Consider the following 14,879-nt stretch of genomic DNA (forward strand, 5'->3'; position numbering starts at 1 on the left):
TGGTAACAGATTATAAAAAACCCAAAAATAAAGTATTATCCACTTATTTAAAAAATGAAATGTATACATTCAGATGGAAAGATACACATGGACATGGAAAAGTGGGGTAAGGTAGCCTACACAGTAAAAAACACAAGGTGAAAAGAAGACTGTGTTCCAGAAGCCTAGGAAAGGCCATGTGGTCATGGTTGTCTTCAGACATGGGACCTGGAGAGTGGGCTGTAGGAGCTTCTATCTCCTGGCTTTGAAACTATATAAATTTTTCTATTACTGATATAAAGTTATACCTACACTAAAGCACTAAAGTTTAAACTTTTATTCAAAGTCAACAAACCAATCATTAAATCTCTGGCAATGTATTAAAATGAACCAAAAACATTTTTTAAAATGGAGCACAAGACTGCAAACCACAGAACTAATAGAAGGAACACCTCATGACATTGGGCTAAATAGGGATGGCTTTCTGACAGGATTCCCCAAAATCAGGCTATAAGAGGAATAGAATAACTAGGTTACATTAAGCTAAGAAACCACCTTCATAGCAACCAGTCAGCAAGAAAAAGGAGATGATCTACAGACTCAGAGATTTATGCAAACTGCACCTGACCTGGTGTTAAAGTACAGGATGTATAGGCTAAATTAAAGGACTCCACTCAGTAGAAGAACACAAACTGATGACATTCGTTTCTAGAAAGAGGGAACTGGGAGTTTTCAGGGATCACCACTGGATGCTCTCATGAATATCTGACCACTCCTCCTCCAGGCATTGATGAAATTGTGTCTTACTTGCATATGACCTTTGGGTATGAGTGAGAGAGTACAGTATGTAGGCTGGGAAGAATAAAAGAAAGGAGCTCCTATGTAGTCAGGGGAGGCCATTATTCATGATGGGTAAAGACTTTCCAGTGCAGATGATTTGGGCTCCTTCCAGTAACCCCCTCACCCACACCCAGAAGACCCACTGATTCCCGGAGGAATAGTGGTAGGATTCTACTTTGGCTTGTTGTTAGGGCATTAGGAGGAAGGAGTAGATGTTCATATCTTCTTCAGGGAATTGACATGTGTAACACAGACATTTCTCAAGAGACTACAGGATAATAGTAATAAAAGTCATCATCAATTTCTAGGGGATACCATGGGAGACATCAGCTCAGTCCAGAGGACACTCCTGTTGTAGAAACCATAAGGGAGCTGGTACTGGCAAGCATGTGAAAGTAAGTGAATCCATCCATTCTGCTGGAGGTAAGTTGGGATAGTTATGAAAATCTGGATGGTATCCCTTCAACCAAAATAGATTAAAACAAATACTCAGAATTCAATATGATGTAAGCATGACCCCTAGATATACGTTTGAATGAATTGAAATTGGTGTGTTGAAGACGTGTTCACATGTTTGTTTTATTATTGTTATTGTAGCATTGGGGTATGGAGGGAGCAGAGAGCTAACAGAAGTATGGTTCAAAGATAAGATAGACGAGAATGTGTGGTAGAGCTCCATTCTAGTTGGTAATAACATATTTATTATAAACTTCAAAATACCTAAATGTTTTAAAATATCTAGATGAGAGGATTTGGAATGCTTGCCACAAAGAAACAAATTTTTGGAGGGATGTACTGATTGCCCTGACTCTATTATTCTGCAACACATCAATATAGAGATATCACACTCTACCAACAATCTATACAACTATTGTATATTAATTAAAATTAAAGCCCAAACTGATAACTAATCAGATGCATTACAAGAGAAATTTTCAGAAACTGACTATGAATTGGCATTTGTTTTCAAAGTTCTAAACTTCTTTACATAGGATGAATTCTTATAGAGTATTTTATATGGGATGTAGTCCTATAGAGTTCCTGTGGGAACCATTGGATATTTTTTCCTCCAATCCTGACAGTCTTTTCACCTCAGAAAATATAGGATTTTGCTGTTTGTTTTTCCCAAGCAAGACAGGTCTCGGTGCTAGTATCCCCGTGGGATAACAAGCACCTGCCATTTTCTGGTTCTGTCACAAAGAATTCCTGATCCAAGAACCACCTTGTGCACAGGAGAACCTAACTGTGACCATAACACATGTCTACTAAAACAAGCAATCCTATACTCTCCACGAAAACCACAACCTACATAGCCAGACGGCTATGATGTCCATGGGTCTAGGGGCACACACTTGTAATCACAGCCAAGAAAGGATGGCTATGTGTCTGGTGGTCCAGGGGCACACACTTATAACCACAGCCCTATGAACACTTGGGTGCAGCTTGCAAAGTGTTTTACCTGCTGTTTTAGTGATGAGCAGAGGCCCAATTACACTGATGAAACTCCAAGGTGGACTTGGCTGGTGATACTTCTTCCCCAGTTGCTAGTTCCTCCACTCCACCAGTCCCATGATGCCTTCTAGGGCACAGGTCCTTCACCTCCATGGGAGGCTGCTTGGCTCATTCTTACTCTCTGTTTATTAGTCTTTGCTTCCTATGCCATTTGAGCTGGATGAGTCTTAGAAGAGGACAGTGGCCGCTGGCACGGTATGCTTAACACTGCTATTTAGAGCATTCAAAGAACACAGGCAACAGCATGAGTGTAGGCATCTTGAGCAGTGTGAAGAGGAGACAGGAGCAAAAGCAGTTCTTGTCATCTGGTAAGGGACACCACCAAGCACACTATCTTTGGTGGGTGTGCTGCTTTCCTCTCTCTGCCCTACTTCATGCTTTGCTGTAGAAGTTTCCAATGATGGTAATGAACATATCACCTTCCATGCTTTAACTCTGGAGCTAACTTCTCCACTGCAGTCCTTCAAGTCAAAAGTCAAGATTTCTGTAAAGGTGTTTTTGTCTCCTATCCCTATTCCACCTACACTTTTAGCTCCTATATACATATCACATGGGACAAATTACAGTATGTGATAGCATTTTTCATTTATTGATCATCTATTTTTCAGCCACTGTAGTAGGTATTTTACTTTTTTTACACTTATTTCACTCTATGAGTGTGGAGATCGGAGGACAGCTGACTGGAGCTGATTCTTTCTACCACATGGGTTCTAGAGAGCAAAATTTGGTGTCAGGCTTCACAGCAAATGTTCTTTTCCACTGTTCCATCTTGCTGGCTCCTGCATTTTGTGTATCATCTACTGTTTCAATCCCTCAGAGTCTGCAAGGTCTTGCTCATTCCTCATACTCTGTGTGCAGAACACCTAAAGACTGAGTCTAAATCTCGCAGTTGTGTGTGGAGAGGGCGCAGAGTCAGCACTGCAGTGCGGTTCTGCCTGACTCCCAAGCTAAGCTCCTCTCCTGTACAGAACACAACAGTAATGGGTAGGGGATCTATATGAACAAAGCTTAAAGATATGGAAGCATGGAAATGTCATGACAATACCCATGGTTTGGTATGCTAATAAAAGTTTCTTTTTAAGGTAATTAAAATCCATGAATATGTAAATATGGAAGAGGAATGGTTGTTGTATTATCTATGGAAAAAGAGAATTTAGTACAACCCAGTATTTGAACAGTCTGTGTTGTGTTCCCATCCTTGGGTCTTAGCAGGTAGGTTAGTGGCCTAAAGTGATAGAATTCAAACTTGGTCCAACTATAGCACTCCCAATCCATGAGCCACATGCGAGGCTGCTCCTGTCTCCTGCTCCCTTGCCCTGGCCAGCTTTCAAAGGCAAACAAATCCCATATGATCACTGAAGTCTAGAAATGAACTTTTATTTTACATCTGTCAAGAACTCTTGACAGACTTTAATTTTATTAAAATACAACTGTAAAATAAGAGCGAGTCTCTTTCTCTTCAATATAAATTACATGTCAGCCGAGCTCTTAGCTGCTGGCTTGGCATTGCTCAAGGTGCTTTTAAGGGTCAGGGGGCTCTGATTTCCAGATAAAACAACAGTAACACAGAAAAATAATAAAATGATTCTAATTGGAGACATTGCTCAGGATATGCTAATTACCTATTTTTCATGTGTGTATAGGCCAGACTCCAAGCTTTGGTATTTCAAAGAAATTATGTGGAGAGTATCCTGTCACTGGTTTGTGTTCATAATACAGAACAAATTAGCTGATTCCTCCCCCCAAAGGATAGAAAAAAAATGACAATTTCAAATAAGATACAACCCAAAGTTCACTTATCTAATCACAATATGTTAAAACAAGAACACTTTTATTAAAATATTTAATACCAGAATAACTTATAATAGTATGAAAAAGAGTGAAGTATTTGTTCTTGTTTCTCACTGCCTCATGCACATCTGGGCAGGCTTGTCTTGTAGTGATTCCCACTTGGCATGCTGGTTGCACCAGAAGAACGCAATACTTCATCCAGTCATACAGTCGGCACTTACACATCTCACCTAGGGCTTACTGCAACTGCCAACAGCACTTAAGAAAACAAAGTAAAAATATACATACAAAATATTTTCATATCAAATTATCTTCATTACACTAGATAACCCCCACCCCACTATGCTATGATACAGGAGAAAGTGTCCTACGATGGCCATCAAGGCCGTCATGTCTGCTCAGCAACCAGATTAACTTTGGCATTAAAAGCATTTTGTAAAATAAAGAAAAAAACGTCAGCATGTGCTGTGAAACCAGATGTCATTCACACTTGCAAAAATGCTTTCCAGCCTAAAACAATTAGAAAATACATTACAAAAACCAGAAAAAAATTTCCCCTATAGCCTAGTCCTTTTTACTTTGCTGTTGAACGTTTGCTCTGTTCTATAGGCCATCTCCAGATTTCCTTTTCTCCTGGGCATCTCCACATTCCTCTGGTTTGCAGTCTTCCCAAGCAGGGGAGGATGTTACTGTTTGATGGAAAAGACACTTTTTTTTCTTGATAGCGATCACTTTAACTCTGTGGTAGTGACATTTAGAAACAAGACTTTCTTTCTTTTAATGCAAGACTTTACGTAATTTCTATTTGAATGTCCTACCTGGCAAAAATCAGAGACTAAACAGTCTATGCTACATGAACATCTTTTGCTACCCATACATTTTAAATTTTTAAAAAATCAATTTTTCTGCATGTATATGTATATACATATACATATACACACAGATTTTTTTTCTTCGTTGTCTTGTTCTCATTGCAATACAAGTTGTCCATCTGAATTGGAATTTGAAATGAACCAAATAAAAAGCTTTTAGTCACTCCACATGAAAGCGGCTTCCATCACACAGGAACCCTGAGCTCTAATGCAAACAAGATTATGATTTAAAACTAAACTTTAGGTTTAGTTTTAAACCTAAACTTTAGGTTTAGTTTTACACAGGAAAAAAATTCAAAGATTTATATTATAAGACTCTTTTTAAAGCTTCAGGGGAAAAAAAATCCCAATTAGTTGTAAAGGGCATTGGGATACTTTCCACCAGTGCTTAGGAAAACCATCCTTGACTGCATTGCAATGTTAAACTCGTTTGGAAGCATCTCTTCTTAAGTGTATGCATCATGTGGTCCTGCTGCACCTTTCATTTTGGATGCACTAACTGATATGCAAACAAAACCCACACATAAAATTCTCACCATCACACCGGAAGTTAAGAAAAAGAAAGAGAAAAAGAAAAAGAAAAAGAAAAAGAAAAAGAAAAAGAAAAAAGAAAAAAGAAAGAAAAGATCACCTCATCTGGGCTGAACAGATTTCCAAGTTTGAACATGTGAATGAATGAAATTGTTTCATGGGCTTTCAGCGATTGGCTTCTGTCCTGGACCAGTGGGAATGATGCAGTCTAGCAAGTGTTAGCATTGATGGTTTGAGGCACAGCTCTTCACTGTGCCCACGTTGGGGCTTACCTCAGGGAGCAAGGCACTTACTGTAATGGTAATGCAGATACTTTATGCATAGTTTCAGTAACATAAAAATAAGTTAATATTTTTGATTAAAATGAGTTTTTATAACTTATATGTCTTTTTATAGAAGCAACTGATATATTTACGATAGTTGAACTCAGGAGGTTTACGGGAGTCCTCTTCACCTCTGCTTTGGCTCTTAGGATGAGGATTTAGGTAAAAACAAACACAAACAAACAACCCACTGACAGCTCAGCACTTCCTGGCCACTCTAGAAGCGCTGCACCAGTGGCAGCTTGACTGTCTTTACTTCTGCTATGTGGGAAGACTTCTGGATGATGCAACTGGTGGTCGTCCCCTGCACTTCATCTTTTCCCTGGGCAAGGTTTGTTAAGGCCATGGCTGCATTGATCTCCTTCCAGTATGTGTCATCTTTGCTTGGTCCCCTTCTGTTAGCAGCACTGCATGTGTGCAAGAAAGAAGAGGAAGGATCAGAGATCAGACCCACTGTTGTGTGCCCTGGAGACAGTATCCCAGCAAAGCACCAGTGGCAAATGAAAATCATTTTGCTCACCTGTCACCCTTAGTAGATCCGATGTCCGGGGTGTCTATAAAGAGAAGCACAAATTCAGTCACTTGTCTCTTTCTTGGACTTTGTCTTGTAAGATTTATCCTCTCTCTCTCTCTCTCTCTCTCTCTCTCTCTCTCTCTCTCTCTCTCTCAGCTGTAAGTCAGCTGATGTGGGTGCCTGGAACCAAATGCAGGTCCTCTGAAAGAGCAGACACTGCTCTTGAGTACCGAGCCACCCCCCCAGTCCTGTTTAATCTTAGGAATTTCTTCATTGTTGCCAAGAATAAAATTTTATCCAGAAACATGGCTGAAATTATTTTTCTTATAACATCCCATAAGTTATTAAGGTTACTAAGAAGCCAAGCCTTGGAAGGGCTGTACAGGGAGGCATAGTGACGATACTAGGTCAATGTTCTTGTTCATTCCTCACCTGTCAGCAACCATCAGCACGCCACAACACCACACAAGGTAGATGTATTGTTCCTCAACTCCAGAACAAAGACTTTCCTAGAAGCTCCTGGGGCTCCCCCAACCTTCATATTCTGCAATTTCCTGAGACTCCAGCCTGGGTGTGTGTGTGGGGGGGTGAGACTGATAATCTGGATAGTCAATACATGAGTAACAGACCTAATGCTGATATTATATGGAGCTCCTGGTCCATCAGAAGAAACCAGTCTTCAGTCTCCAAAACTCCTCGTCCTGCTGTCATGAAAAACAAGGAGACAGCTGACGTATGCCAGAGATGGGCACATCTGCTCCCTGATCATCAGTCAAGTCCAATACCATGAAAATATAATGAAAGACTGAAATGGGTTCTGGGTTTGATTCATTCCATTGGTTTAAGGAATATGGCCTGGGAAACACAAAAGTTGATTTATTGGGGATAAAAATGTGTAGGTCAGGAGTGGGAATAGTCAGGGTCTCCCTATAAGCTCAGAAAACTCTGAATCTAGGTAGTGGATGCACTGTGGTCACCACAGCCCCACTAACTATCATCTGCAGTAACAGGAGACGATAAACTTAAGGAAGCATCGTAGGGCAGAAAGGAAGCAGAAAATGCACACAATGTATTCAAAGTCCTCCTCTTCCTATGACCTCTGCAAAACTGTCCTTTCTTGGTCTCAGTCTTTCCCTTTGCCTTGTCCTCTTCCTATTCAGTATTTCTCTAGGGCCTTCTCCATTATCTCTGATGTGCCCAAGGTCTGCCAGGCAGTGCAGTTTAATTCCCAATGAAGAGCTCTAGGAGTCAGAGCCCAGGAAAGCTCAGAGGAAGGAACAGGTTACAATGTATTCTAACCTGAGCAATAGTTCACAGGATGAAGAAGAGAGCCACAAGAAATAACTGCATGGCTGTGAATGGTGGCCAGATTCAAGGTCCTCTGCAGACAGGGAATCCAGAAGCCTCCTAACAGGGAAGCTCTCTATGGGGATAGTGTGCTCTGAGCTACTTACAACTGGAGGGAGCAGCAAACTTGAAAAAAAAAAAGCAGAAAATCAAAAGTACTGAGTGAAGGCACTTCAAGGCCTATATGAAGAATACATGAGATGACCTGCCATTCTGGGCTCATGTTAGCCCTCAGTTTTCTTCCACTGAGCATTCAAGTAGCATATAATACAGCTAGGGAGAAATGCTTGGGTCTGGAGCGCCATCAGCCTGGAATCTTCTGACTGGACAGTCAGAGCCGCATCCTGCTGTGTTGGATAATTTGGGGTTGAAAGTCACTCATGTATGTTGCAAAAATATTTAAAAAGATGAACCAAGTACATTCCTGCACTTGTGCCTCTGTCCAGGTAGCCTGGTGGACCATGCTCTAGTGGGCAATGATCCATTCATCTTTTTTAATATTTCCTGCAACAGGTGGTGCCTCACGTTGGACGTCTAGATTGGGCAGATCTACCACTACACTACCTTCTTCCCCATCTATGAGACCCCTTATAACTTGTGGTTTCTCCAGGCCACTTGCTTCTGCTCCAATTTCCTTCAACCTCCTCCTCCACCATCCTCTCTCCCCCCGCCTCTCTCTCTCTCTCTCTCTCTCTCTCTCTCTCTCTCTCTCTCTCCCACTCCTCCTCTCTCCTCACTTTCAGCTCCACTTTCCCTCTATCTGCCCAATCACAAGCTCTTGCATTTATTTTATAAATTACAGTAGGAAGAAAGTTTATAGGAAATCACCTGAGTGTTGAAGCATTCTTTGTTCTCAACCCCTCCTAGGAGAATGGAATTAGCATCAAATAGCAAATAGCCCCAGAACTATCCACAATACATGTAACGGGAGTAAAACAGCAATAATTTTTGGCCCACAGAACTCCAATAATACTGATTTATAGACGATTCTTCTAAGAGTTGAGTCTCTTCAGTGTTGCATTATAACATTTTTAAAAATCACATTTATTTACTAATGGGGCATATGTATAGCAGTCAGAGAACAGAAATTCCTTTCTTTCTACCACTCGAATCCCATAATCTAAGTCAACTTGTCAGTGAAGATAGCATGTGCCTTTAGCCACTGAGTCATCTCAGCATCACCATTCCAAGGTTTTCAGCGATGGTAACTCTGTACAGGGTCCCATGTCTCTTTGGTGTCCATGGAGTCTCCCCTATTATCTATTTTCACTCAGTAGTGACAGGTACAAGATGCTACCAGAATCAGAGAACAAGTCAAGCCTTTCAGTCAGCAACACTGGAAACTTTACAGAGAGGAGAGAGGGAGGAGGAAAAGGGAGAGAGGAGACAGAGGCAGAGACAGAGACAAAGACACAGAAACAGAAAGTCAATATTTTGGATTTTGCTCAACTTTTCCCACAGCTGTTGCCAAAAGTGAAACAATAGGTTAGGGATATTCAGTCAATAAAAAGATCTGTCAAAAGCAGACTAAGATCCATGAAGTAGAAACATTAGGGAAATAAGAAAACTCAACTTAGAAAAGACTACATTCTGGTGCTCAGGTTCATAGCTGAACCATTTGCAGCTGCTGAAGGTAAGGGACTATGGTTTCCTACATGACCAGTCAGCTGAATGCTGGCTGCAGACAAACAGGAAGCTTGCAGCTGTCAGGAATGTAATGTGATGCAAAATCCTGAAGATGCAGAATCTTCAAGATGAGCAGGAAGCCTCTGTTCTGCACCCCGGAGTGGCTCGATGCTGATGGCCCCGGCAATGGTCTCTCTCTCTCTCTCTCTCTCTCTCTCTCTCTCTCTCTCTCTCTATATATATATATATATATATATATATATATATATATATATATATATATGAGTCTGTATACACACTCACATTTGTGGGTGTGAATGTGTGCTCATGATGCATAGAGGGAAGTCAGAGTGTGACCTCTGACCTCTGATACTGGTTTTGCCATGATTGAAGCAAACCAGAGTCTTCACTGTCCTGTACACCTGATTCCAGGGTTTCTCCCAGTTCCAAGATTTCTTCTGTCTCTGCCTCCTACAACCCCGTGGGAGCACTAGTATTACAGATGCTCCCACTATGTGCCTGGCTTTTACATGAGCCCTGAGGATTTGAACTTGGGTTCTGAACTTGCATGACAGTGCTATTATCCAACAAGCCTCCTTGCTAGCCCCTACTTAGACAAATCCTAGAACCGGGTCGGAGGTACACGTCCCAAGGTTGAACTTTACACTTTATTTTAAGGATTGTGGATACATTTGGTGTTGTAAAGTAGGACTGGTTCTGAAGACTGAGACAGAGCTGCATAAACTGCAATAGCTGGGAAACAGCTTGTGTTCCTATCAAGGCTAAAACTGTCCCAAGGTGCACTCTTGAGGATTTCAGAACAGGTGCAGAAGCTGACTGTCATATCTGGAAGCTTTTCTGCATCTATGGTGGTTGGAGTGGCTATTATTATTGGTGGTTTTCCAGTGTGACTAGGATATTGCAATCTGGACCATGCCTGAGGTGTGGTGAATCTCGTTTCCATGTGAACCACAAAAGGAAGTTCATAAACAACCTCCCCTTTCTTGGAAATATTTGTGTATTTTCTGGACAGCAAGTGCTCTAAAGATCTGCTAGTTTGTGGACTTCTATTTACGGTGTTGAGATGGAGTCTGGGGAGATGTCCCAGACATTTTAGAGACCAATACAACCTGAGGAATGCCCAGCAAGTTTGCGATTCATGGCTCACACTAAATGCTGCTACTAAAGGCTACAATTTTTCCCTATTGGTTTTTTGTCAAAGCAAGCACTTGCTTCCTCTTTTCTGGTTATAGTAGTTGCCTTGTAGTCAGTGTTCAAGGAGTCACTGGTGGTCATGATGCTTAGGTAACTTCTGTCCACCCCATTACAACTGGTCTCAGGGGCTCCCTTCTGGTAGGAGTACAGACAGGAGAAGGAAGGGCAGATGCAGAATACGTACAGCTGAGAGTGAAGAGAAAGCAGACCTGTGCTACAGTGGTGCTGTATGGCTCCCTGGTGGAGTTTATTAGCATATACAGAGCCGGGTCTGACGTTTGCTCGGCAGTATCTCATTCTGCAAGTAGCTTGGCTTAGCCTCCCCGTTGTCTGGGCTAAAATGCCTTTTTTGATTCTAAGGTTCCAAAAATCAGCTATGCTGTCAATTACCATAAAAGCAACTGGTTGGCAGGAGCTGCTACTGAGCCAGCCAAAAGAGCCTGTTTCAAGACCAAAAAAAGAAAAGGAAAGAAAAAGATGTGGGCAGTTAGGAAAATCTTGGATGCTGTAAAACTCAAAGCATGTTGAAACTTAAAGAAGGGCTATTCTCAATTTGGATGAGTGTTTCCTTAGAAAGTTAAGCAGAGAAACAATCCTATGGAAATGTCAGTTGTGCAGCAACTTGTCTCAGCATGGGGCTCAGTAGAATGAGAGAGAAACACTGAAGTTGTTCTGTCCAGAGGAAAACAAAGCAGGCCATTGGACCACTTGGGTGGGGAGAGAAAGCCAGAGCTTGTGCTTGCTCTAAGGTGATAGGCCACCTCACCTATCACACCTAGCCTCATGTCCTCACAGGGAAATTAAAGCCTTGGAGCTTATGTCCATTCTCCAAAGTAAGCCATAAATCCCCATGTCTGCTTACCAGGCTTCCACCAAGGTGGTCAGTTTGGCAGCCATGGCTGGTGAGAGCAGTTGAGACACAGGGCACCAGGCACAGCTTTCTATTCTTACAGGAATAGAAAGACTGAAGAAAAGAAGACCCAGCAAACATGGAGGACAGAAACCTTCTGTGAAGAAATAAAACACTGATTGCTCCAAAGCAGTAGGCCCTTAAAGAAGGCAGTGGCCACCATCCATGTGTCTCATCCCAATGTGACCCTTACAATGTTTATTTCCCCACCTCAGGGTACCTGGCTGCCCCTCTGCCCACATAGATGCTTCTATGATGGCTTTACTTTTTTCTCCTTTAAAATAAAAGCTATTGGGCCAGCAACATGGCTCAGTGGGTAAAGTGATTGCCACCAAGCCTGACAGTCTGAGTTAGAATCCAGAAGAGCACAAACTAGAATGGCTTATCCTTTGATCTCCACAGTCACACCATAGCATTCATGCTCCCTACCCCCACCCAACATACACATAAATAAATGCAATTTAAAAAAAAATGAAAGAGCTTTTCTTATTTTTCCCTAATAGGAAAGTAATGCAATAGGGAACAGTTGCGCCATAGTGTTCATTGATCCCTGAATGAAGATTCTGCATTATCACACTATACAATCAGCACATGTGAACACTAGCATGAAAGGTATGCTCTAGCTGCAGCTCAAATCATGACATTTCCCTGTTGTAATCTGATATTTTCTAGACTAGGTCTACTGATGATTCTGTTCTGGGTTATTCCTAGATAAATAAATAAATATATGTATTTATTTATGTACATATAAATAAATATATAAATGTATAAATAAAAAAAACATATTAAAACTTTTTACTCTTTCTGCTAATAGGTTGAATCTGGTGGTACTTTTATTCCATTTGTTGTAGACAAAAATACATGAATTCAACACTCACAAATCAAAAAACGACAGTAATAAAAGTTCACTGTGTAAAACCTGGGAAATGGTATGCAATATACTAAGATAGGACACTCAGGCCTAAGAGTAACATTTGTGCACTGGTTAGTTTTGTCAACTCAACAGAAACTAGAGTCATCTGGGAAGTGGGACCTTGTCTGGAGAGTTGAGTGCACCAGTTGGCCTGTGGATATGTATGCCCCAAATTCATTTTTTTTTTAGTTAATGACTGATGTGGGAGTGTCCAGCCTACTGTGAGTGGCACTACCCTTACTTAGGTAATGCCGGGTGTATGGGAAGCGAGTTGAGCAAGCCGTGGACCCAAGGCAGAAACCAGCATTCTTTCATGGTCTCTATTTCAGTTCTTGCTTCCAGGTTCCTGCCTTGCCTTCATTTCCTATTTTGTCTTCTCTTGGTGATGGACTATATAATCTGTAGGGTGAAATAAACCTTTTCTTCCCCAGGTTACTTTTGGTAATGATGTTTATCACAGCAACCAAAAACAAATGAGAGCAAGAGAGATGGCTCTCTAGGCAATTCGTACTCATCCATTTTAAACAGGATAGTCAGTACATGCATTTTTAAAAGTATTTTTTCTGTGTATATCTGTATTTTTCTTGCATGTACATTTGTGTACTACGTGTGTGTTGGTATCTGAAGAGGCCAGAAGAGAGCCTCAGATCCTCTGGTACTGGATTTACAGGCAGCTGTTGTGCTATGATGCAGGTGCTGGGAATCAAACCTAGGTCCTCAGGAAGACTGACCAGTGCTCTTAACCACCGAGCCATCTCTCCAGCTTCATCACTGCATGTATTGGAGAACTCTTACCAAAATTCTACGTGTCACATACAGACACATAAACACACAGAGACACACACATAAACAGACAGACAGACAGACAGACAGACAGACAGACAAGCCATTCAACTCTTTTTCTTTTTTATAGAATTGTAGACCAGGGACACAAGGACACTAACAAAGGCTTTCTTTCTCTCCCTGTGGTTTGATCTGTGATCAAGGCATTTCTCCAAGTCTCAGAAAAGGAAACATAAGCAAGCCCCCACAGCACCCCCAGGCTTTAATTAGATCGATGTTTTAAGAGCTATGCTAGCTCTGTGATCACTGTACTCTAGCTTGGAAGGAATTGCTGCTACATCACTGCAGGCCAGCCACTGTCTCATGACTTTTAAAAGAACTTGTGGTTATCTCCTAGGGACAGCTAGAGTTTCTGCAGAGTTGAAGTAAATCATTTAAAATGACTTCTGACCAAAAGGGAAGTGAAAGAAGGAGAACCCCAACGATGTAACACCCACACCTAGAGGACTAAACTGCTTCTGAGAGTCCCTCCTGAGCGAGCTTCCCTCTAAGCCTTGAATTCAGGAGTGATACTGAGTCACTAGCTGGTCTGTTGCTTCTGTCCGAGTCATGAGGTATCTCTTGGTGTGCCAGCAGTGGGGTGGAGCCCATTGGAAACCTACTTACGGAGAATTAGAAAATGAAACCAATCTCATCTCCATGGATAGATCTACAGCCTTTCCCCTCCTTTGCAATATTCTAGCTAAATTATTCATCTCAGGGCCACTATTAGGTGGCTTCCAAAATCATTTAAGAGTCGGAGGAAAAATCTTTCCAAAAATTGAGCCAGTATTTCCCATAGCATGGCTTCCACATCTGGCCCAACATTCTTTTCCTTCCTGCTACCTCTCATGTGGGCTGGCTCCAGCCAAGGCTAATGATGCCCAGATGTCCTGGATCTGTAGGATTCCCACCTCAGCTGCCTTCTTGTCAATACACAATCCTCTTTGGGTCATGTCAGAATATAAAATATAGAAGCCACACCCATTACTGTGGGACCAGTGGTGAAGAATTCTTTATCTAGAGACAGTGACATTTCAAAACTTCCAGGGTCTACAGTGTTGCCATTCACAGGAACGCACAGCATCTTTCTCCTTGTGGAAGCACCAGTGCCATGATTTCCCTGTAAATGTGCTGTGTGGCCCCTTACTCACTGGGAAACACTGGCCTTAATGGATTTTTTTTTTCCTATTGGGCAGAGCACATGGGATTCTGATGGTAAATCTTTGTTCACTCCTCTGTGCTTCTGTGTTGGTGAGATGTACAGCTACTCTGGTTCTGTTCATTCCTGGCTGTCTTTGTTCTTCTATGATGTATAGCCATTGCACTCTCATGGATCGCACTGGTGGATTGAACATGCAGGGAATGGAATTTGTAACTTCAAAGTAGCTTCTTAAAATAAACAGTATCATCCAATGATAAAATTTTGGTTCACTCTCAGTCTTTTCCACTAACCATTTGGAGTGTTCTTGATGTGAAGTTATTCTGCATCGTCTCCTCTTCCAAGATTGCTCCACCCTTTCTAAGCTAAAAGCTTCCAGTCTGAAACTTTGCTTTGAAGACCAGAGTGCAGCTTGTGGGAGGAAGGAGCTGGGAGGTGACCAGGCAGAGGGTCTGAGATGATGAGATGATGAATACTCACTTTCCCTGGCTTCTTGTATTATCGATGAAGGTGATCTAAAGG

The 14,879-nt window shown here is 41.7% G+C and overlaps 1 protein-coding gene across 2 annotated transcripts in view; it reads right to left on the bottom strand.

Moving 5' to 3' along the window:
• Positions 1–3,844: 3,844 nt before the first annotated feature.
• The window catches only part of Mkx (mohawk homeobox), a 69,712-nt gene continuing 58,677 nt past the window's right edge, over positions 3,845–14,879 (bottom strand). For both annotated transcript variants that reach the window (XM_021150152.3, XM_029471769.2), the window contains exons 6-7: positions 6,369–6,402; positions 3,845–6,255 (exon numbers count right to left, since the gene is read on the bottom strand). In XM_021150152.3, coding sequence (XP_021005811.1) covers positions 6,066–6,255; positions 6,369–6,402 — 224 coding nt within the window. In that variant the 3' untranslated portion in view covers positions 3,845–6,065. The remainder of the gene's footprint in view (positions 6,256–6,368; positions 6,403–14,879) is intronic.

This window comes from Mus caroli, unplaced genomic scaffold (assembly GCF_978045245.1).
Source record: "Mus caroli unplaced genomic scaffold, Mus_caroli_1 scaffold_19, whole genome shotgun sequence".
NCBI lineage: Eukaryota > Metazoa > Chordata > Mammalia > Rodentia > Muridae > Mus > Mus caroli.